The sequence below is a fragment of the Malania oleifera genome, chromosome 5, assembly GCF_029873635.1.
Source record: "Malania oleifera isolate guangnan ecotype guangnan chromosome 5, ASM2987363v1, whole genome shotgun sequence".
Classification (NCBI taxonomy): Eukaryota; Viridiplantae; Streptophyta; class Magnoliopsida; order Santalales; family Ximeniaceae; genus Malania; species Malania oleifera.
Genome location: NC_080421.1, coordinates 108018866 through 108043798, shown reverse-complemented (window position 1 = coordinate 108043798; position 24933 = coordinate 108018866). Strand labels below are relative to the sequence as shown.

Sequence of the window (24933 nt, the reverse complement as noted above, 5' to 3'; positions counted from 1 at the left end):
GCAATGTCGTTAATCTTCATAGTTTTGTTTGAACAACTTGAAGTTGTTGGATGAGAATTTTAATCAGTCTGCCTAATGAATATTTCTTGTGTTATTGATGCGGTTATTCTATGGTAGATATCTTTTGTTGAAATTTAAGAAATTTATTTCAGCATTTAGAAGGGGGAGCCTAGGTGCAACGGTATAGTTGTCTCTGTATGGGTCATGGGTTCAAGGCATAGAACAGCCTCTTGCAAAATTGCAAGGTAAGGCTACGTGCTATAGATCCATCATGGTCTGCTTCTTCTTTGGACCCCGCTTAGGTAGGAGCCTTGTGCACCGGGCTGCCCTTTATTTTCAGCATTTAAGATGGTTTAGTTTATGCATGGTTATAGGAATATATATATATATATATATATATTTGCTCATTTATCTCAGTATCTACATGTTAATTCACCAGGTATCTTTTGTACCTATTCCTTGGGGCCACATTTGGGGATCATAAACTTCATTAGGAATGGGAATGGGAATCCGGAATTGTGGATCCACTGCTCTTTTGATTCACCAATTCTACCGATGGAAGATTGGAAAACCATGGGGGGGAGATTGGAATGACAATCTAAGGAATCGGAATGGTCATATTGCAATTCCCCATCCAGCCTATTTCCATTCCTGAATCCAAACATGGCATAACTTGCTGTTGCAGATGTTGTTGATGCTTTGGTTTGGCTAAAGAATGCATTACCATGCACAGGAAGTGATCTTCAGTGGCGATACTCCTCCAGAGCACGTACTTTGTAATTTTCCTCGTGTTTTATTTTTCTCCTGTTGGTTTTTTTGACAAGCCTACTGACAGTACAAAAATCATTGCTTTGACCATTTCGTCTGCTAGGCATTGCTGCAGCTTATTTTTCTTTGTGACTCGTGCATGGATTGTTTTTGAAGTACTTTTAATTTTTTTTTTTTTGTTTGTGCTTTTATGGGCTGTTATGATAAGCTTTGAAATGCTGTAAAAGCCAGAATGCATGTTACAGTTCATTCTACTGTTGATAATAGGATTGCTTCCTCCTACCCAACAATTAAAAACTAAATTAAATGTTATTTTATGCTCTTTGATTCATCATTTCTTTATACCCTTATTGCCTTGTCAACATCACTTTTGTTTATTTCCAACATTGTCAGGTTTTTCCAGGAGAATATCGCTTATCTGCTTTGGCAGCCACAACTGAGAGTGCTCCTGGACTTTTGTTCTTGCCACCTTATGTTGATGTTGTGGTCAAAAGTCCTGTACTAAATGTTGAGTTCTCTCAGGTAATTTCTTACACATATGTAAAGATTGATTTTGTTTTTAAATACCGTTTATCATTTCTGTTATATCTTTATCAGAAATTTTATTTTCTGTTGAATGCTGATCACTGAATAGAGTTCTCTAAGTGAGGGTTATGTGGCTTGCCAGTTCAAAAGCATTCAAGAGAGCATTACGAGGTGCAATCAAACACCTCTGGTTCATTGAATTGGTTCAAAATCAAGAGATCATTCTAGTAAACTGCAATTAGGATAGGGAGCAGAAGGAAAATAGGTGAGGGGATGGTCTCCTCACTCCTTGCTTGTGGTACTGGATGTGAAGATCTCCATAAATTAGAAAATTTGGCGAAGAGAGTTGGATAAATTGAACATCTTTTTAAATTTTGGGGGTACTTTAAAGAGATACTTCTTTATAATGTTCTTTAGTGCTCCCCCCCCCACCCCCCAAAAAAAAAAAAATCTTTTGGAGGACATCTTGTTGCGAGTCCCATATTCCTTCCTTAAGACAGTTCTTTTGTTATTACAAAGGAGGAGATTGGCGTTCTGTTGGGACAGGAAGTTTATTGTCAAGCAGTTAATTTTTTCATAGAATAATACTTTTTGAAATATTTCTAATAAATAGAATCATAATAACAAAATCCTTCCTATCTTGACATATTTTTCACTTGGGATTCACACCCTGTTTTTAAGTTGTCTGATCCTTTGTTTAAGACAATTATCTTTTTTTGATGAGTGAAATTAGTTTTAAGACAATTACGAGGCTATAAATAGTATTGTGGATATTTCATTGTTTAATTTTGTCTACATGTGTGTGTGTGTGTGTGTGAATCTTTGGTCATGGGTGTTTCACAGACATGTTTTTATATGCTAGATTTGAAAAATTTTGAAGTGAAATTCTTCTTTCTTACTTGATATTTTTCAAAATTCAGGCACTAGTTAATGTACGTGGTGCAGTGGCCTGCAAGGAGAAATGCGGTCCGTCTGTTTCTGTTGAACTTGTAAAACTGACCAGCGTACATGATGGATTGAGGGAAACAGTTAAATTGACTGATCAGAGCAGTGAATTTTTGTTTTCAAATGTTTTTCCTGGAAAATACAGACTTACGGTATGCTTTTTATTCTATATCCTGCATTATTTATGGAAAGAACATGTCATTATTGTGCATCTTTTACATTTTGTACCTAAATAGGTTTAAGCTGCTACTATGGATGAAATATCATTTTTCGTTTCTTTTCAAGTTTTTAATAACATACTCGATGAGGATCTAACTCAGCTGATATCACTTTAAAGTAATTATTCCGTTTTCTAATCTTATTTTTAATTTAAATTTATATCATCTATCAATCTGAGGACAAATGTTTCGTTCAGTTGATTTTAAGCTTTTATTGCCATATGTCATTTGTATTTTAATGTTTGTCTCCTTTAAGGTCAAGCACATTTCCCCTGAGACCAGAAAAGATAATTGGTGCTGGGAGCAGAGTTCTGTGGATCTCAACATTGGTGCTGAGGACATAGAAGGAATCGTATTTGTTCAGAAGGGTTACTGGGTTAATGTTATCTCCACACATGATGTTGATGCTTACTTGACTCATGCTGATGGTTCTTCTGTCAATTTGAAAATTAAGGTTTTCTTCAATTATCAAAAGTTTCCTCATTTGATATTTATTGTAGTGTACATATGCCCTTTTTGGCATTAAGTTTCACTCCTTTTTCCTCCTCTTTAAACTGCAGAAAGATTCACAGTATATTTGTGTTGAATTGCCTGGCGTGCATGAACTGAACTTTGTTAACTCATGCATTTCCTTTGGGAGCTCATCAGTGAAGATTGATACACTAAACCCATTGGTATGCTGTTTTGCTTGTTTCTTTAAGCCTTTCTTTCACTGTTTTTTAATTGTTTTACATTTGTACCAACCAATATTTGATCTTGTTTCTGTAGCCTGTATATCTTAAAGGAGAGAAATATCTCCTTAAAGGACATATACATATTGATTTGAGCTCCCTCAGTGGTGGGCATGAGTTACCTGACAACATCATCGTGGACGTACTTAATAGTGAGGATTCTGTTGTTGATCAAAGCATTGCTAGACTTATAAACAATGGTAATAATCAGAAAAATGTTGCCGAGTATGAGTACTCTGTTTGGGCTAATCTTGGAGAAAAGCTTTCCTTTGTTCCTTCAGACCCCAGGTACATATAGTTGTGTGATTACTTTTTTTGGATTACTCTTGTAGTCACACTTCTTATTGTTCTATGGCTGAGATATAGCCGACGCTTATGTTATTTGGGATTTGAGAAGAACTACAACTATCTTAAGGACCATATCTAGGGTGCAATGCATTAATTTCCTTTCTGAGTTTCTCAAATTTTTTTCTTTGGATGATGACCGCTGATACTGCTGATTTAATTGGAGAATAAATGTTTAAATTGAATAACTAGGTTTTATTGCTGCTCTAATCAGATATAGATTTATGGAAAGAAATGATTGTGTTTTTCTCTTTCTTCATTTGGTTTCTGTGTATGCTTCTGCATATAGATTGTTTCCTAATTATCTTGCTGAATTCTTTGTTGGTGCAAGAAACTGCCTGTGCTAATTGGCTTACTTTCCTATTCTATTTTTGGTGATTGAAGTTACATCTTTCTAACTGCACAATGTCATTAATGTTGCCGTAGCTGTTCAATTGTTCTATTAATCTGACTTGTGATATCCTGCAGGAATAATGGGGAGAAGAGGATCTTGTTTTATCCCAGACAGCATCATGTAAGCAGTATAGGAGTGTTTTGCATCTGCAGGTCTTTCTGTCATGACCTATAATTTGAAATTTACTTTGTTTCATTAGGTCTATGTGACAAATGATGGTTGCCAAGCTTCAATTCCTCCATTCTCTGGTCGAAAGGGATTGTACATTGAAGGCTCAGTTTCTCCCTCACTTTCAGGCGTTCATGTCAGGGTTATTGCTGCAGGTGACAGCCAGAATTCTCCAGTTAAGAAAGGGGAATTGGCAGTTGAAGCCATGACAGGGCCTGATGGTTTATTTTTAGGAGGGCCTCTATTTGATGACATAAGTTACACCATTGAAGCTTCAAAGGTTTGGAATATTTTTGGGCCAATAATTTCTTCATCCTTTTATAAATAATGTAAACACATAATATATATTCAAGTGATATGCTTGCCAAACCTCTATCTATCTTTAAATAAAGGTTTTTCTTTTGAATCTTGTTATTGCAAAAATATAGTTTGCACATCTTTCTTTACTGGTTCTTTTTTCTGTGTTTCTTGTGATGCTGTACGGTCAATAAACCTCCATTGGAGGTTTATTGAATGTTGTTGAATCTTGATGGACAGTTCCCTTTTGAAGTGAATAAAGTCTGACCTATTTGAAGTTGTAAAATTGTCAAGCTGCCTAGGTGAGCATAGGCAAGTGGCTGACTGCTTACTAGGTGGTACAGTAATTGTTTCGCTGAGTTTACATTTTGTTTTTAGTCTCCATAATCTCTCACATCTTCCTTGATGATCAGATTCTACCCTTTTCTACCCTCAATTTGGGGTTTTTCTTTCCTGGTCAGCGTGTTCACCCCATGGGTTCCCTCTTCAAGATTCTGCAACATTGTAACCTGCTTGTTTCCTCTTTTTTTTTTTTTTTTTGGCTCAGCTATAATATGTTGCCATGGGAGCAGATAAACTTGACAATCTATCAATCTCTGACAAATTATAATTGTTTCAAGTTTAATATTGTATGTTGTCTCTCTGGCAATGCGTCTTCACGTTTCTTTACATATTTTATTGCTTAATTCCATTCTTTAGTTATATGATGTGTAACTCTGTATCTTCCACATTCTTTAGACAGTGTAAATTTATGCTGAGAATATGATATCTCTATATTTTTTTGATTTTTTTCCCATTTTTTTGTTATTTTTATTTTTGGATTTTTCGTATGTGGATATTATTAGAGATTATCAAGAAAGGGGAAAAAAGGTTGGTGTGTCTGTGCTGTGCCATGTTAGGTTTTCTTTTTCTGGCTTTCTACTGCTTTTAGTGGTCATGTTGTTGTACTAATCCAAAGTGACAATCTGTTTTGGTGGTGTAATGGGCTTGTTTGATATTTGTATGTCATGTCCTGAAAACAGTGGCCACTGGCAAGTGGAAAGCATATCGTTCATCTTTTTTCATATTTTCAGTTCATTGATCACTGATGTTCTCTTTTCTTGTGCAGCCTGGTTATCATTTAAAGCCAGTTGGACCCTATTCCTTCTCTTGTCAAAAGCTTAGTCAAATCTATGTACATATATATTCTAATGAGGATGCTAAAGAACCTTTTCCTTCTGTATTGCTGTCATTGAGTGGTGATGATGGTTATAGGAACAACACTGTAACTGGTGCTGGAGGAATTTTCATCTTTGATAATTTATTTCCTGGGAGTTTTTACTTGCGCCCTTTGTTGAAGGTAACTAGTAGAATGGACTTGTCTTTTTGATACTATCACGATTGATTTTCTTTTCTTTATCCTTATTTCGTTTTCCCCTTCCATGTGTTGCTTACCCCTCTCAAATTTTTATTTTCATTTAATGATGTTGCCTTTAGATGTCAGAAAGTCTGATGTTTTGGATGCATTATTATTTAAAATGTTACAATGAGATTCTAAAACTATGTATGAAGTTGAGCATCTTAAAAATGTGCATGCGTTTCTCTGCACTCTGCACGTGTATGTAGTATGCATGCTTGGAAATTGGAACCATGTTGATATATGTATTGTAGATGTGTGACCCTTGCACCCAGTGTTTTTTTGTGAGATTATGATTCATACTCTGAGAGTTCCTTTTCATATGTATCATGCATGCAAATTGTTAAGATTATTGGGGATCAAGAGGTATGCCCTTCATATGTGGGCTTTAAATTAGAACTTATTCATATCTTTTATGAAAAGATGTGCAGTTTATGGATCAGATAGCTAGCAGTATCTGATTGACTTGATATTTGGTGATGGGCATTGGAGAGTAGTGCTTGCAAATAAGGATTGATGATGCAACCCAGTCATTTATGCCATGTTGGAATTGCAGGAAGAGCAAATTTTATTCTTTATAAACTATTTCAGGCATATTCTGGATTTTTCACCAATCAAATATATAATTTTATATTTGCAGGAATATGCTTTTTCACCTCCAGCGCAGGCTATAGAACTTGGTTCTGGGGAGTCCAAAGAAGTAATTTTCCAGGCCACCCGTGTTGCTTACAGGTTTTTCTTGGTGTCTTTGTTTTTCCTTAAGTCTTTTCTTTTATTATTTATGTTATAACTGCTGTCAGTTAGGACTTTGAGTTTTTAACCATCATAGTTGATGTAATCAATGATTTTATTTTTTTTCTTTCAAATTTTAAGCTACTGTTTCTTACCTTTAAAGTGTCTAAACCTTTTCTTGAGGCCTTAACTCTCTTTTATTCTATTTTTTTGAAAGCGAAAGAATATTGATTGAGAGAGAGAGAGAGAGGGGAAAAAAGTTATAGCTATCCTTGAGATCTTAACTTGATTTAATATCTTTGCAGTGCCACAGGTATGGTCACTTTGTTGTCTGGCCAACCTAAAGAAGGTGTTTCAGTTGAAGCCCGATCAGAGTCAAAAGGCTATTATGAGGAAACTGTAACTGATTCATCAGGAAATTTTCGTCTAAGAGGACTTCTTCCTGACACAATTTACCTGATCAAAGTAGTGAAAAGGGACGATCTGAGTGGCACTATGATTGAGCGTGCATCTCCAGAATCTGTTTCTGTTAAGGTGGGCAGAGTCAGATTTTTTTTTTTTCATTATATAAAAAAAAGATTTATATTAGATAAAGAAAGAAGAGTACAGCAAGAAAAGAAAATAAAAACAAGGAGAACAAGATATTTTCCCTTCACAAAAGGAAAACAGCTATGGAAAAAGTAGGCAAAATACAACTACAACAGCAACAAACCAGGCCTTAAGTCCCACTAGGTCCGGTCAACTACATGAATCCTTTCCCGCCAATTTACGCAATCATGGCAATTTCCTTAGAAAAATTTAGGGTTATAAAATCCTTAGGCACTATCTCATTCCAAGTTATTTTATGTTTATCTCTACCCCTTCTACTGCCCCTAATAATAATTAGTTCACTCTTCCGCAATAGCACACTGTTTGGCCTACGTTGTAGGTGCCCAAACCATCTGAGTCATCCATCTGTTATCTTATTTTCTATAGGAGCTACGCCTAACTTCTGCAAATATGTTCATTCCTTAATTTATTCTCTCATCCATTGTAGCATTCTCATTTTGGAAACTTTTAACTTTTTAGATTAGTTGTTTCTTAGTCGTCCAACATTTTGATCCTTTTAGCATAGCTGAGCATATAGCCTTCCTATAGAACTTTCCTTTTAATTTTTAAGGGTATGCTACAATCACACAGCATACTTGAAGCACTTCATTTCATCCGACTTGCTTTAACTCTATGCATTACATCTTCTTCAATTTCTCTTTCAGCTTGCATAATAGACCCAAGGTACTGAAATCTACTAGTGTCTAGTGCTATTGATTTCTTCACTGTCGAATTTAACCTTTTCTCCAATATCAATTCCACTGTAAGTCTTTGAGAGATTTGTGTCAAAAGCAGCCATTTTCCAGACACCACAGTGACACAAGAAACACTGCTTTGCTCCAAGGAAAGTTAATAGAAGTAGCCACACCCTTAAAAAGTTCTGACATTCTCACCAACCAATTGCCATTGTGGTGCACTGCCACAAAGCTTTCCTCTCCTTGCACTTACTAAACCCCTTGAACATAACAGTGTAGAAAGCCTCCAAGAGGGGCAGACTTTTGTCAAAAGTACAAAATCGTTTCCAAAGGGCCCAAGTGAAGGAGAGTTGAACTTGAAACAATTTTGAGCATGTCTGTTCTCAAGGATTGTGATCCAAGTAAAAGCCTACATTTTTAGAAAGAACATCAGCTTTCCAAATTAAAAAATAAAGGAAAAAAGGAATAACATTACGATCATGAATCAAATGAGAAAACAAGTACTTGCTAGAATATTTGCTAGAAGAATCTAAGTGCCAAACACTTTTTACTCCCTAAATGTACTTGAAAATTATTAAGTGAGTTATGCATAACTCTTTCTTGTTTCATTAGTAGCGAGTCTTGTTGTTCAAGACCTGATGTTCTTGCTTTATGTACATATTGGTACGCATCTGATCTATTTGATGTAGCTTAAGCAAGGATTATTGGTGTGTTTGATGCAACACTCTAGCAAGGATTATTATAAGTTATTTTTTTTTATATTTGGTGTATTTGCATTGTGATTGTATTTTTAAAGTTTAGGATATCTTTATTTAGGAAATAAGTATTTGAGTTATTTTAGGATTGTAAATTTTTTTTTTGGTTTCCAAGCATAGCAAGCTTATAAAAGGATTAGGTCGGGTTGATAAGGAATTATGGTAGTGTTGGAAGGTTCATCTTGCATCAAGCCATATCAGAGCAGATCTGACCTGGCACAACTGATAATGTTGTTTGATAAGGTTTGAGATTTTGACTTAAATGACTGTTGCTGTCAGTGTTTTACACGTTTGCCTGCGAACATAGAGTTCTGGCTCAAGCATGTGTGGTTCACAATTTTGAACTTCACTTTCTGTGTGCCACTGTCATCACCACCATTGCCACTGACCACCACTATCCATCTCTCTCCACTCTGACCATCATCTGCAACAAGCACTCCTGTTAGCAAAATTACACCTTGCACTCCAACCATGCTTTATCGAAGGCTATAGGAATCCAATAAATAAAAATTCTTTCAGGGTCCTAATCAACCATAGTGAATCCCATCCCCATCAGATCTGATCAGAAAGCTAAACCCAACACTAGTTATTTTCTGATCAGTTGAAGCCATTTGAAGTAGTTCCACCAATTGAAGTCTTTCATCATCTTTGTTGTTGACCATCACCTCCTTGTCATTAATAGCATTGCCCAGAGAAGTTGTTATTGATAGCCTTTGCATTTTAGGAAATAATCACTGCAATCCCATTGCCAAACATTTTCTTTCCTACCGCCAACAACCTAGCTAGTCCTCTTATCATCACAGTTGATCAGTGAGCTCCCATTATTGCTTGTAGTTCGATCGTAAACTCCCTCCTTCACAAATTGTATCTTTTGAAGTAGGGAATACCCATCCAAAATACATGGTGGGAATGACCTAGAAAGCTCTTTAGGGGAGGGTGAGTGTTCATCAGTCATTGTAAAACTCACTAGCTATTGTCAACGTGTTTAGCTTACTTGCCTCCCTTGCTAAACACACGATGTCAACGGAGGTGTTGTTAATGAATTATGTAGTTTCAGTGTTTACTGCTTACGAGCCATTGCTTTCATGATTGCTTACTGTTTCCGCTGCCATTTGATTAAATGTTAATGAAAGTGTTTCGTGGATGAATGTTGATAAACGATAGGCTGGCTAGTTAAACAAGAGTGCTTTAGCTAGCGCCGCATGACCCTTTCACAACGGTGTGAAAATAGTCGGACCGTGACACTTGGTATTAGAGCCAAGGCTCAGTTGCTATGAGAATTCAGTTACCTTCGTTGTGGGATTTGGAAAGCTTTGGTAAGTGACCATGACACCAAACAATGCTAAGAGGATCAGCGTGCTGGAAGCACAGGTTGAGGCAACAAGCAACAGTGTGGTCGCGGAGGTGGCTCAGATGAGAGAACTTATTGATGAAGTGATGGGATCACAAAAACATCAAGCAGGTTTGATAGGTGACATGTCAGAGGACTTTCGCCATACAACTGAAAATTTGCAGTCGCGGATGGCTGATCTGGATGCAAAGGTGAATCTAATGGTTCGTGCTATGGAGAACTCCAACACTCCGGGAGTTGGCAAGACCAAGGTACTAGAACCCAGGACGTATGGGGGTGTCCGTGATGCCAAGGAGTTAGAGAACTTCTTGTTTGATGTGGAGCAGTATTTTCACGCTGTGAGGATGGCCTCAGAACAGGCAAAAGTGGATACTGCAACCATGTACTTGGTTGGTGACGCAAAATTGTGGTGGCATACCAAGTACAAAGAAATTGAAAATGGAAGCTATGTAATCGATAGTTGGGCAGACTTGAAAAGAGAGCTCAAGGCCCAATTCTTTCCTGAGAATGTTGAGTATAATGCAAGGAGAAAGCTGAGAGATCTCAAGCATACGGGGTTAATCAGGGAATATGTGAAAAAATTTCTGCTTTGATGTTGGATATTCAGGATATGTCGGAGAAGGACAAGTTCTATTTTCTAGAGGGGATGAAACCGTGGGCAAGAACTGAACTTCATAGGCAAAGAGTTCAAAACTTGTCTACTGCATAACCTGCTGCAAAATGCTTGACTGATTACGCTGGTGATGATACCGCTTCGTCTAAACGGTTTGGTGGAGAGGGAAACAGTGGAAAGTCTTTCAAGAAAGGCAAACCCAAGAGTGGGGGTGCCGACTCTAAATCATCAACCTCAAAGGAAGCTTCGTCGTCTCAAGGAATCAACACACCCAATAGAAAGGGGAAGAGTAAAATTTCATGTTACTTGTGTGGAGGACCTTACAGAGTGAGTGAGTGTCAACACAAGGGATTACTTAATGCCTTACAAGCTTCCACTTTGGGACAAGTGGTGGAAAGCAAGGAAGAAGAGGATGATGCCCTGAGGGTAGGTTTAGTGCGGCTGGTGAACGCATTGGAAAAGCAGGCAAAAGCACCGAAAGTTACACGAGCAAAAGGGTTAATGTTTGTGGACTTAAGGATAAATGGGAAGAGTACTCGCGCTATGGTGGATACAGGGGCTACTCATAATTTTGTTTCTTAGTTGGAAGCATGGAGACTCAACTTATCCTTAGAGAAGGGTACAAGACGCATGAAAGCAGTTGATTCTGTAGCCCAGCCTACTCTGAGAGTAGCCAAGCAAGTGACTGTAAAGCTTGGACAGTGGGAAGGTCATGCGAATTTCATAGCGGTGCCATTGGATGACTTTCCAGTCATTCTAGTAATGGAGTTCCTAAGGGGGACGAGGGCAGTGCTGATGCCTTCGGCTGGTTCCCTATGTCTAATGGGAGATCACTCGTGCATGGTGTAAGTTGTTGCAACAAAAGGAGACGGCGGGAAGTCTCTTTCAGCCATACAACTCAATGAGGGATTGAGAAAGGGTGAGCAGACACGTCTAGCCACGGTGGTGGTAGACAAAGAAGTAGGCCAAGAGCTGGAGCCTACAACCATCCAAGTGGTGTTGGATGAGTACAAGGAGGTGTTGTCGGATAAGCTGCCTCACAATTTGCCTTCACGACGGACTGTGGAGCATGAGATCGAGTTGTTATCAGGAGTGAAACCACTTGCTAAAGGGCCATGTCGGATGGCGCCTCCAGAGATAGTAGAGTTGGGGAAACAACTTGATGAATTGGAAGCGGGATGTGTTCACCCTTCCAAAGCACCGTTGGGAACATCGGTGTTGTTTTAGAGGAAACATGAAGAGCATCTATGGAAGGTGTTTGATAGGTTGAGGGGAAACAGTCTAGATGTGAAGAAAGAGAAGTGCTCTTTCGCTCAGTGGAGCAACAAATTCCTTGGTTATGTGGTTGAACAAGGTTGTATCCAGAGGGGTATTGAGAAGGTAAGGATAATTCAAGAACGGAAGATCCCCATGATAGTGAAGGAGTTGTGTTCCTTTTTTGGCCTTACTTGATATTGCAGGAAGTTTGTTGAGGGGCATTTGCGGAGAATGACTCCAATGACAGGACTATTGGGGAGGTATTGTTGGCTGCACACGTGGGATGATGTGGTTGATTATACCAGAACTTGTCTCACTTGCTAACAAGACAAGGGGGAGCGGAACAAGTATAGTAGTTTCATGGCCGCATCAAAGTACTGTCCGGCAAAGGAGACGACACAATTATTCTTTGTGACTGTTGTGAAACATTGGGGTGTTCCCCAAGTTATTATTTGTGACCGCGACTTAATGTTCACTGACAGCTTCTTGACGGAATTTTTCAGGATATTCAGGTCACATATTGACATCTCTTCGAGTTATCATCGACAGACAGACGAACAGGTGAAGAGATTCAAAGAGCTGCTAGATGAGTACTTGCACCATTTTGTCAATGACAACTAGAAGAATGGGGTGCAACTACTTGATGTGGCTCCGTTCTGTGGCAATGCCCAAAGGAGCTCAACAACCAACAAGAGCCCTTTTGAGCTTGTTACAGGCTAGTAGCCACTATTATCTCACATAGTGGGCGAACCGTACAAACGAAAGAGTCTCAGGGCGTACATCTTCACCAGAGAATGGAGATAGAATGCAGAGTTTGCCCGAGCCTATCTGGAGAAAGCTTCTAAGCAGATGAAGAAGTGGGCAAATCAGGGGAGAAGACCATAGTTTCATGTCAGTTGCCTTAAGCCGTTTAACGCCAACACCAATGACCTGAGCTGAACTCAGTCCAACAGAGCAGAGTTGAAGATAGTGCAGCCTGGCAGACGTGAAGTTGAAGAGATCCTTGCAGACAGAAAGTTCATATCCTCAAGGAAGAAGCGGCAGAAGTTCTTAGTGAAGTGGAAATGCCTTGATGACAATGAAATCGGCTGAATTTCTGTGGAAGATATGAAACCATTTGTGGACAAAGTTGAAGTGTACTTAGTGCCAAAGTCTACGAGGACGTTGACTGCATAAGGGGAGGAGAATGTCACGAGCTAAGCTTGTTTAGGGCATTATGCTTGCCTGTGACCGCTTGTCTCGTGTGCGTGGGATGAGTTTCCATTATGTAAATACTAGTGTAGGGTTAATTTCTACTAGTAGTGTCTTTGTATGCTAAATAAGGCAGTATGACTCCTCGGTCACTTTGATGTTTCCTAAAGCTAGAGTGGGAATGACCTAGAAAGCTCTTTAGGGGAGGGTGAGTGTTTATCAGTCATTGTAAAACTCACTAGCTATTGTTAACGTGTTTAGCTTATTTGCCTCCCTCGCTAAACACACGATGTCAACGGAGGCGTTGTTAATGAATTACGTAGTTTCAATGTTTATTGCTTATGTGCCACTTCTTTTATGATTGCTTACTGTTTTTGCTGCCATTTGATTGAATGCTAATGAAATTGTTTCGTGGATGAATGTTGGTAAACGATAGGCTGGCTAGTTAAACAAGAGTGCTTTAGCTAGCGCCGCACGACCCTTTCACAATGGTGTGAAAATAGTCAGACCGTGACACCGTGCGACGTTAATTATAGCACACTTGCTTAACTAACCTTATTTCCTTGTTGGATCAGCACATTAATTCTTCTAGTGAGGATGAGAGAGTGTGGTAGGGGGATTCCTTAGGCATATTTACTTCTAAATCCTTTCTATTCACCTTATGAAAACCCATAGCCCTAACCCTTTTCCTTGGAACCGCTTAGTTTAGAGGATTAAGGTTTTGAGGAAGATTCGGGCCTTTGTATGGAACGTGTCTTGGAAAAGATCAACACGCATGATATGCTTCAGCGAAGAAAACCCTGTATGCTTCTTAGTCCTAATATGTGCTTCATGTGTCATTAAAATAATGTGTCAATTGCCCATCTTTTTGTGCATTGCAAGGTAGCATGCATTGCAAGGTAGCATCACAACTTTGGAATGCCATTTTATCTTTGGCTGGTGAAGAGTGGGTGGCTCGAGGAAAGACGAGAGACTTGCTTTTGCTTAATTTAAGGGGTTTTGAAAGAATAGGAATGGCAGAGCTCTATGGTGTGCAGCTGGTTTTTCCATCCTTTGGACCATGTGGGTTGAAAGGAATGCTAGGATTTTCAGAAGTCGTTCTACCTGCTCACGGATTTTGCGGGATAGGGCGACATTTCTGACCTCCTTGGGGTGCACTCTTTGGGTTTCTTTAAGGGTCTTCTGCTATCTGACCTTATTGGAGATTGGAAGGCAACACTCTTATAATAGAGTTTTAGATTGTATTTTGTTTTTTCCTTGTTTGTTATTTTCTGTGTGGTTCTTTTGGTTTTTTTTTTTTCCCCAGATTTTCTAGTTGGTTGAGAACTCTTTGTCCTCCAATTATGTACCCCATTTCTCATGTTTAATAATATTGTTTTTTTTTTTCTATCAATATATATATATAGCACACTAGCTTAACTAGTTACCTGAATGCATATTGCGGTTTCACCATGTGAAGAAATTCACAACCACCCAATGCCAAATGAAATAGAAGCTATAGTCAAACATGAAAGCAAACAAGAGTCACGTAGTAAATCATAAATCAGCACAATTTATTATTCACATCTCTTTAGGCAACGCGTGTTTAGCGAGGGAGCTAAGTAGACTAAACACATTTGCAATAGCTACTGAGTTCTATATGAGCCTCACTCTCCTAACATATTTTTATGCTATTCTAGCTTTTGCACTAAGAAACATCAAATGGATTGAGGATTCATGATCCTTTTGTTTTTTTTTACTAAGTCATTATCCTACTCAAAGAATAAAACCTAGACTACTATTTACATAACGATTACCCGTCTTATGCACACAAGACCAGTTGTCATAGGCAAGCATAGTGCCTTGAACAAGCTTGGCTCGTGACATTCCCCCTTACTTATGTGGATGATATCCTCATAGATTTTGACATTAGTACCCTTCAATTTTGTCCACGAATAGTTCCATGTCTTCCACTGCTATCCAATTGGTTTCTTCATTTCCAAGGCCTTTCTACTTTAGTAGGAACTCATGTTGCTTCTTTCTTGGTGATGTGAACTCTGTCTGTAAGGGTATCTTAAACTTCTTGAGTTGCGAGGTCTTCAATGGTGCTCTACTTGATTGACTTCTGGTTGGATCTTTAGCGTTGGTAATAAATAACAGGAGGTAGTTGACATGAAACACAAGATGCACCTTCGTCCAAGTTGGAGCATCAAACTTTTTAAGAGGGTGCCTATCTTGTATGTAACAAGGTGCTTGTTTTGTAACAAAATCCACCAAAGATGTAGTTCAATGTATTTGTTTGTACCAAGAAGGGTTTTATGACGTCCGAAAGAGTAAGTACTGCATCCCGCATCATAGCTTCCTTCAAGTTGTGAAAGGATCCCCGACACTCCTCTCACCTAGACCTTTCTTTGGAAATTTAGTTGATGAGCCAATCCTCCTCGAGTGTCCCTTTGCAAACTTGCGATAGTAAATGGTGAGTCGAAGAAAGGGAATCACTTCTTGACTGTCTTTGCGATCTTCCAATAATGATGGATCTCGCCTTGTCTATATCCATGTGAATATGACATTGTTCAATCACATATGCAATTGATTTCATAGTCCTTTAGGCGAAAGAGCAATTCTCTTTCTTCACATAAAGGATGTTCTCCTTCAGCCATCAAACACCTTCCACAGATAATCTTTGTGTTCCTTTAGAGAGGGATTGTAGACAACAATATCATCTAGGTCTATGGTGCATTTGTCAAATTGAAGGGCTTTGCCTAGAATTTATATACCTTGTATGGTGTCATGCAAGTAATCTTCCCCTCATCACCATCTGCTATTCTCACTAATAGTAGCCTGACCGCAGGTTAAGTTTGGTGAGATACTTGGTTTGACTTGGCTAAACAAAAAAATTAGTAATCGATGGAATAGGATACTTGCTATGCATAGTCACTTTGTTGAGCATGTGGCAATCCACACACCCACATTCTCACACACCTAAGCAATTCCACCTACTCATCAAGTTGCTTCCTTAACTCTGCGAACTTTGAATGCACCATTTGATATGGCCTTGTAACAGGAGGCTTCATCCCTAGTAACTACTTGAACTCATGCCCCACATGCCGACATAGAGGGAATTGTATGATAAAGTATTCGACATTACAACTTTGTACTCCAACACATCTTGGATGGCAAGGTAGTACATAGCCGCTCTTGTCCCACATCTTCATCCACCACTATCGAGGCAAGATATGTTGGCTCATCTCATCTCAATCCCTTCTTGAGTTGCATGACTAAGAGGAACTTTTGTTGTCCCTTTTCTTTGCAATAGCTTGTACCATGTATGGGTGACAAGTAAACAACATCGACACCGTCTTACTCTTCCTTAAGAATTCAAATTCCAAGTATCACTTGAAAATCATCCATCGAAATGGCTATGAAATTTGCAGGTCTTGTCCACTGTCCAAGCTTCACAATTACTTGCTTGGCTACTTCTAGAATAGGTTGCGCTGTAGAGTTAACCACTTTCATGCATCTTGAGTCTTCCTCCAACTTGAAATTGAGCCTTTGCTTTTGACCTTGTGAGGCAAAGTTATAGGTAGCCCTGGTATCCACTATATTACTAGTGCTCTTTCCATTGATCTGTAGATTTACAATCATTATCCTTTTAGCCTGGGTAACTTCGGTTCTTTCATCTACTTCTCCAAAGCATTGGAGTAACTGCATTGTACCCATCCTTGGGGTTTCCTCCTCATCCTCGTTTTGTCCTAATGTACCCTTTTTCAATGGAGGGTTGGAATGCATTGAGCAATGATTTATTAGGGCAATTAGCAACTCTACGAGGGTCTTGGCATAAGAAGCACACCAACTTACCCTTACCATTAGATTTGTTGAAAGACCAAGAAAAATAAGTTGCTTTGAAGTTGATACCGTGGAGTAAGCTATCCCATTTTTGGTTTTTCCCCTTTTTGAAAGACTTTCCATTGTTTTCACCCAACAATTTGCTCTCCTTGAGCATGGTGGAATTCTATCTAGTGTAATTAGTCATGCATTCCATAGTAGCTTGTGAAGTAAATAAGTCTTGAACTCTTTGTCGATGAAGTTTAGCCCTTGTTCGTGATTTCAATCTTTCAAGGAAATAGAACGCCTTGTCTTTCTTTGATACATGTCTTGAATATCCAACATCAAAGCAAATAATTGTTTCCCATATTTTTTGGACACTGTACCAATGTGATTAAGATCTTGTAGTCTGTGTCGAGCATTGTAGTCAATGTTTTTACAAAAGCATTGAGCCTTTAGCTCTCCCATCAAGTCTACTTAACTATCAATTACACATTCAACTTTGAATCTCATCGTATTTGGTACATCACCACCTCACCACTCAACTATTCAAGTTTATAGCTGCCATGAATACTTTCGCTTCTTTCGTGTCAATCCTCAGGGCATGAAAGTATTGCTCTATGTTAAATAAGAAGTTCTCCAACTTTTAGCATTATAGACCCCCTTTCATATGCTTTGGATTTTGGCACCCTTTTTCTTCTATAGTCTATCCATACAGGATTGGAATTCCCTGTAGCATGAACAATCAAGTTCATTTAGGCAGTAAGCTCACCCATTTGGCATGTTGCACCACATAAATCTTTTTTCAACTCCTAAATGGAACCTTGCTTCTGTTTTTGAGATCCCTTCAATAAATCAACATGCTTCGAAAGTCAAGCCATCTCTATAAACACATTGTTGGTTGTGTTAACCAATGTTTCTAGTGCATTGATTTTGTCGGTATTAGTGCAGAGCATGATTGTCCCACCAATGCTTCACACAATCTTATGATCCAAGAGCAACTAAATCATGCCACGATTAACCAAGCCTTGACACGTTGTTTCACTAGATGAACACTTAACACTTTGTAAAGGGTTGTGTGACACCAGTTATAGCACACTAGGATAAGAAGTTAGCTGAATCCATACCATGATTTCACCACATGAATAAATTTGCAACCATCCAATAACGAAGAGGTAGTAAGAAAACATGAAAACAAACAAGAGTTACATGGTAAATTGTAAAGCAACGCAATTCATTATTCGCACCTCCCTAGGCAACGTGTCCTTAATGAGGGATGCAAGTAGGCTAAATATGTTTACAATTGTTGGTGAGTTTTACAATGATTGATGAGCACTCATCTTCTCCAAAAGAACTTTTTTTTTAAAACCATTGTAGCTTCGAAACTAGGAAACATCAAATTGATTGACAAGTCACTCCAATTTTTTTCTGCTAAGGCATTATCTTACTTCAATGAATAAAACCAACAGCATTTATGCGATGGTTACTCATCCAATGCACACAAGACAAACGATTGTAGGCAAGCATAATGCCTTAACAACCTTGGCTCTTGACATTGGGCTATTATGACGAGGATGTTAGAGACCGACTGTGTCACAATCCCATATTGGATGTGTACTAGGGAGATCTTGGGCATATAATGATGGTCTGGGTTTCTGAGACACCTTGTATGGGCAAATCCGTGAGGCCCAATGGTGACCAAAGTTGGACTAAGATTCTTACACTTGGTATCAAAGCCACCCTAGGGGTACTATCTTGTGGGTGGATCCTACAAAAATGTTTGTAGGTTCCACACAAAGGTGTGGCCTATGGGCTACTCTAACAAGGGCATCAGAAATTGGATGGAAAGCATGTCACGATTCTATATCAAATGTGTACTAGGGAGATCTTGGTATATAAGGATGGTTTGGGTTTCTACTGTATGAGGCACTTTTTGTGAGAAAATCTGTGAGGCCGAATGGGCCACAAATGGATGTAACTTCTCCTGAATTGAATTGAGACTGTTACATTGGGTCAGTCGCCAAAGCTGTCTGCAGAGGTACCATATATTCGTGTTTCATTTTTATCTGCTGCAGTTGAGCCCCAATTCTTGTCACTGCCTTGGTAGTCCCAGTTCACAATCTGTTTGCTCAACGTTGAAAGAAAATGCAGCAGCTTGAAGAAAATATGTGATTAAGTGGCTTGCTCAATAGCTATAAAAAAGTTTGACTCTACGATGCACGAGCTTGAGTTTAACTTTTACTCTATAATATCTGTCATTAATCCAAATCTATGCCATTATTTAGTGAAGACCCATTTGGCCTGGTCTTCACTTTTTGTTTCTAAAATGATTCTTCATCTATTATATTTTATTCTTAAAAGTTTGCTGTGCCTATATCTTATTTAATATATTTTGAAAAAGCTATCAAAAGGGCATTCATGTTCTAATTAAAAACAACTTCTCTTCTTCAAATCTCTTTTTAAATTTGTCCCCGACCTCTACTTTTTCCAAAAAATTCTCTAGCCTAAATCTTTGTTTTGTGAAAGCACCCCTTCACCTCCATATTGAAGAACCATTGAAGGGAATAATGCATGTATCAAAGTTGAAGCCCGATGCACTTGTTGAATTTATTATTGTGGGTAAATTTGTCAACTTTGCCTCTTGCGATTTCTCCATCATTTGATCCTATTTCAATTGAAGCTTGCAAATTGCACTGGTTTCTTTAAATCTGTTTTCAAGCTTGAATCTTGATCCTTTATTTTCAAACTAGGGGGGAATGATGCAAAACTCAAGCAAGGATTGTTATATTTTCAAAATTTTTGTTGTATTTTTTACTATTAAGGGCATTTTTATTGAGTTCTTGTCTTGGATTTTAGGATATTTTATATTATTTTCCTTGCTCTCAAGCATTGTATGACAATATAAGGCACCTGCGTGTTGATTTAGGGAGAGTTGAATTGGGAATTAAAGTTGTTGAACCATTCATCCTTTGTTAGTCCATCATTCGTTGTGACGGAATGGAACTTTGGCATTGTTTTATTTTGTCTTGGTGATTTTTCTCAGGGCCTAGTTATTGGAAATGTGTTTTGACACTGATCTTCTGAGTTCCTTCATCAAGCTGCATTAGTGACCATTTGTACCTTAGACTGAGCAAGTGCTGCCTTCTTTCTTTCACTTCTTGTTGAAATAAGGTTCTCGCATATGACTTTCAGTCAGTGTCTTGAAAATTGGGCTAATTTGATGACCTTGAATAATCTGTATATGAAAGGTGAGAGGAAGAAAATTATGGGAATTTAGAATGGTCTAAAATATTAGCTGCAGCAGCAAAAGCAACACTTGCTGTCATCATCTTTGTTAGTTGTGGTAGTAGTATTCTTGGAAAGTTTGTTGATAAACCATGCCGACAGGGAAAACAGAGTTAATGTCTTTGTTTTCCCTCTCCTTAGTGAAGGGATACCGATATTTACATAAAAAAATGTTTTTCAAAATTATTCATATTTTTGTTTGGTATGATTTTCAAAACTTACATTCTTGGAAGTCAGAAAACAACTTTTCCTGACAATGGTTTATTTCAAAGAACAGTTGGAGAACTGTCAAGAACATCCTCTGTTAGTGCCTTTTCTTTCATTGTTTTCTTTCTTAGGCTTCTCCTTAGTGAAGGGATATCGATATTTACATAGAAAAGTGTTTTTCAAAATTATTGACATGTTTGTTTGGTATGATTTTCAAAACTTACTTTCTTGGAAGTATGAAAACAACTTCTTATTGTTTCCTGAGATTGGTTTATTTCAAAGAACAGTCAGAGAACTGTCAGGTATGTCCTCTGTTAGTGCCTTTTCTTTCATTGAGATACAATGAAACTTTGACATTGTTTTGTTTTGGCTTGGTGATTTTTCTCAGGATATAGTTATTGAAAGTGCGTTTTGACACTGATTTTCTGAATTTCTTCATGAAGCTGCATTAGTGACAATTTGAACCTTAGACAGAACAAGCGTTGCCTTCTTTGTTTGGAATAAGGTTCTGAGTTCTCACGTCTATGACTTTCAGACATGGCTGGAACATTGTGCTAATTCGATGACCTTGAATACTGTATATGGAAAGTGAGGAAGAAAATTATGGGAATTTACAATTGTCTATAATAATAACAGCAGCAACAGGAGTGTGAGTCTTACTTCCTGTCATCATTGTTGCTGTAGTAGAAGTGGTTTTGGCAAGGTTGTTGATAAACCATGGTGATAGGGAAAAAAGAGTTATCTTTGTGTTTCCCTTTGACGCTTCTCAATGATGAAGGGGTACCAATATCTACATAGCAAATTATTTTTCAGAACTATTCTTCTTTCTATTTGGTATGATTTTTAAAACTTGCGTTCTTGGAAGTCAGAAAACAACCTTTTATTATTTCCTGAAAATGATTTGTTTAAGTGAACAATAAAAAAAAGGGTTTTCAAAAAAAAAATATTTTTGTTTTCCATTTTCTAAAAAAACAGAAGACAGATTTTGAAAATGATACTAAATATGCTTTTAGAATTCTTGAAGTTTCCCCTTTTTAATCATGAAGCAAAAGCATGCTAGGTTTGTAGTATGCAACAGAAAATATAGTGTTGAAAACAAGAAATTTGTAAGCATGCATGGGTGGTGCTGATAATGATGTTTGGTCGTAGTGCAGCAAGAGCAGTTGCACAGGATGTTGTCATAAATAATGGCAATGATGGTCCTGTGGATGTGGGAGCTATGGTGATGATCCTGGTGGTTTTAGCAGTACCATGCTGGGGCAGTGGTGAAATTGTTGCCAAAGATGAATACTGCAGTGCAGTGGTGCTGTTGATGTTGAACATTGTGGCTGCTCTGGTGGCTTTTGTAGGTAGTGGCAATAGCAGATACTGAGGGGAAATTATTATATTTTGATTTTTGCACCTGATCCTGAAATTTTTTTTAAAATTTTTTTGTTCCAGCGCCTTTCTGCCATTGAGAAATGCTTGTTGTCACTTTCTACTGCAAAAGAAAAATGCTTCTTAAAAACCGAAGAAAGGTATTTCAGTATGCTGCATGGTTCCTTCCCCTCCCCCACCCCCAACAAGTATGCTACCTCGGAAAGTATAGTACCACTGCCTTTTTGGACCTTTTAGTCAGCTGTGGACTATAGGAAAGTCAATGGATGACTAATAAATTAACACAATGAAGATTTTGTGGCAGTAATCACCAGTGAAATGGCTTCTGTTTTCTTGGACAATCATGCCACTTGATTTGACATTTTTTCAAATATATTTATCCTGATTGATGGGTTATGATTAATTTTTGTAGGTTGGGTCTGAGGATGTCAGAGGATTGGATTTTTTGGTATTTGAGCAACCAGAACAGACCATATTAAGTTGCCATGTTGAAGGAGAAAGAATTGAGGAACTACATTCTCATCTACGGGTGGAAATCAAATCAGCTAGTGATCCATCTAAGATCGAGTCCGTCTTCCCCCTCCCTCTTTCTAACTTCTTCCAGGTGAAGGACTTGCCCAAGGGCAAGCACCTCTTGCAGCTCCAATCTAGTTTCCCATCAAGCACCTACAGATTTGAATCAGATGTTATTGAGGCTGACTTAGAGAAGCATGCACAAATTCATGTGGGACCCCTCAAGTACACAATTGAAGAGGATCACCATAAGCAGGTTTGTTTAACTTTATTTTCAAGCACCTTTTTCTCGAACAAATCATGCGACTGTGGCATATGCTGGTAATCTGGAACTGAGTTCTCATCCTTATGTTTCATGAGTAGTTATGGGTTATCACGCATTGAGAATTTGTTAATACTTTTGTTTACATCAGTATGATGTATATGTACATAGGATAATTGATAGTCTTTGTGTTTTCTTTTTGTCCATGCTCATGCCTTGCCATGGCCATGCTTTGCAGGAATTAACTCCGGCACCTGTATATCCTCTTATAGTTGGAGTCTCTGTCATTGCACTCTTTATAAGCATGCCAAGGTAACTAAACTGCTCCAGAACCTCAAGCACCCCCAAAATAAGAAAATCACCCGCACTCATTTTCAATCCTTCATGCTTTCTTATTATATTTATATTTGACAAATTCTAATTTGTGGTCCCTTAAATGCTTCATACTTAAGATTAAAGGACTTGTTCCAAGGATCAACGGGAATATCAACTGTGGGTTCCTCTTTGACTGCAAAAAGGGAAGCACGGAAGTCCTCTCTGAGAAAGAAAACCTTCTGAAGATCCGGTTTGCATTTTACAAGAGCATAGTAATTTTGAATGCGGAATTTTCAGTTCTATATTCCAAGATTTTGCGAATCACGAGCCCGAGTGAGAGAGCATTTGAACGTTATATGCATATTGGGCAAAGGTACCAAAATTTTAATGATTCCATAAATCAGCATAGAAATTTTTGGCTACTTCTACCATCTGTTATTAGACGAAGATGCTGCTGGAAAAAATGGCTTCGAAGCCAAGAGGGTCACTTGGTGCTCAGCAAGGTGATGAAGCCATAGGAGGAGGAAGAGTTATAGCTCATTGAAATGATGAAAGCAGTGATGAAGAAGCTGCTGAGAGCCCCTGTTTGGTTCGTGAAATATCCTAACATATTTATAGAACTTTATATTAGAAAATGAGTTTGTGAGAACATTTTGCCTGATTTCCGTTATTCTTAGAATATGCGATATTATTATCACGTTACTTTTTGGCTCAAAACAAATATGAGAATCAAATGCTATCCGCATTACATCCTCAAACATTCTATTGGATTTTGTGAACCTATAGTTCCCTAGCCCAAAAACATGCCTTTGCGTTGGTATGCTTGGCAGCTCTCTTTTTTCTTCTTTCATTTCCTTGAGCAAAGAGGCAAGCAACTTTCAGCAGGCGCAGTTGTGATTTCTCTTCAGTGAATACACTTGGCATCTTAGATATGGAATTATAGTTAATATATAAATGCTTTTTAAGTTTGTTTTGGGAAAAAAAGGGGTGGGGGTGGGCAGGCAATGCCTTAAAAAGCTTCAAACCATTTTACTAATATTACTCTGTTCGATTGACTAGGGTTACAACTATGGTTAAATCAATAGTAGTAATCATAATTAAAATAATAGCTATAAACATTGTTGTCACAAAGAAAAAGAATGACTTAAGGAGGTGTGACAGTTTAGAAATATGGAAAATTTTGAAGAAAAAAAAAAGTATGAGGAAGTACAAGACTTGGTGGCTTGGTTAAAAATAGATGCTATAAAAGAAAGATAACTATGTTTTTAACTTTTCTTTGGAAGAAAATTATCTTACCAAGCGATTTAAGGAAAATTGTTTATACAACTTGATTTATAATTGATAAATGAAAAAAAAAAATTAGAATTTTGAGATTTTTCTATCCACAATTTGAATGAAATTAAGCCTGCATTAAAAATATAAAAGAAAAATTGAAAAGTCGTAGGATTGGATGACATTCCAATTAGAAGCTGGAAATGCTTAGGCAATAAATGAATAATATGATTACTTAAGTTATATAAATAAATTTAAGAAATGCTGTGCAAACAGAGGAAAATGATTCAATATTTATATATAAATAAAAGAGATATTTGAAATTGTAATGAAATTAACTTATAGAGTACATGAAACGTAATTTTAGTTATTTTAGTAGGAATGAAGGATAAAATATAAAATTTGTTGGTCAAGAAATTCTTAGGATATTTTTAATGCCTACTCGATTTTGTAAGATGACGGAAAAATTTTAAAAAAAATATGCAAAAAATATAATTAAAAAGGGCTTGGTAAAAAAAAAAAAGAGGGTTTTATTCGTATTTGTAGAATATGATTCAAATTGAAAAGTGATGTTCTAAATACTTGGAAAGTATTGTTCGCAATTTTAAGTCGTAATTATTTATTGGGAGACTTCAACGACATACTATGAAAGCAGGGGAAGAATAGAGGATGTAGTATCTCAGCAAGTGCTCGTTCAGGGTCTAGGCCTAATTGAAATTATCATCACAAATCAATTAGCCACAATGTGTGCTAAAAGGTGGGTGCGTATTGCAATTTTTTTATGATTGGGTAATTAATTAAGGCATTAGGTTGTAATGGGAGTCATGGTTTCAAGAGTGGCTAAACACTTGCTTATGCTATTGTCTCATACCATTGCATGGGTATCAATCATATAAATTGTAGAGACCCGAAGAACTATAGTAATTAAA

At 37.7% G+C, this 24933-nt stretch overlaps 1 protein-coding gene across 2 annotated transcripts in view; it reads left to right on the top strand.

Annotated features, from left to right (window-relative positions):
• Window positions 1–23490, top strand: part of LOC131156786 (uncharacterized) — an 80564-nt gene extending 57074 nt beyond the window's left edge. For both annotated transcript variants that reach the window (XM_058110739.1, XM_058110740.1), the window contains exons 15-27: window positions 1162–1290; window positions 2214–2390; window positions 2713–2910; window positions 3017–3130; window positions 3225–3475; window positions 4001–4046; window positions 4126–4374; window positions 5500–5730; window positions 6428–6519; window positions 6825–7053; window positions 22055–22411; window positions 22656–22729; window positions 22870–23490. In XM_058110739.1, coding sequence (XP_057966722.1) covers window positions 1162–1290; window positions 2214–2390; window positions 2713–2910; window positions 3017–3130; window positions 3225–3475; window positions 4001–4046; window positions 4126–4374; window positions 5500–5730; window positions 6428–6519; window positions 6825–7053; window positions 22055–22411; window positions 22656–22729; window positions 22870–22975 — 2253 coding nt within the window. In that variant the 3' untranslated portion in view covers window positions 22976–23490. The remainder of the gene's footprint in view (window positions 1–1161; window positions 1291–2213; window positions 2391–2712; window positions 2911–3016; window positions 3131–3224; window positions 3476–4000; window positions 4047–4125; window positions 4375–5499; window positions 5731–6427; window positions 6520–6824; window positions 7054–22054; window positions 22412–22655; window positions 22730–22869) is intronic.
• Window positions 23491–24933: the final 1443 nt, after the last annotated feature.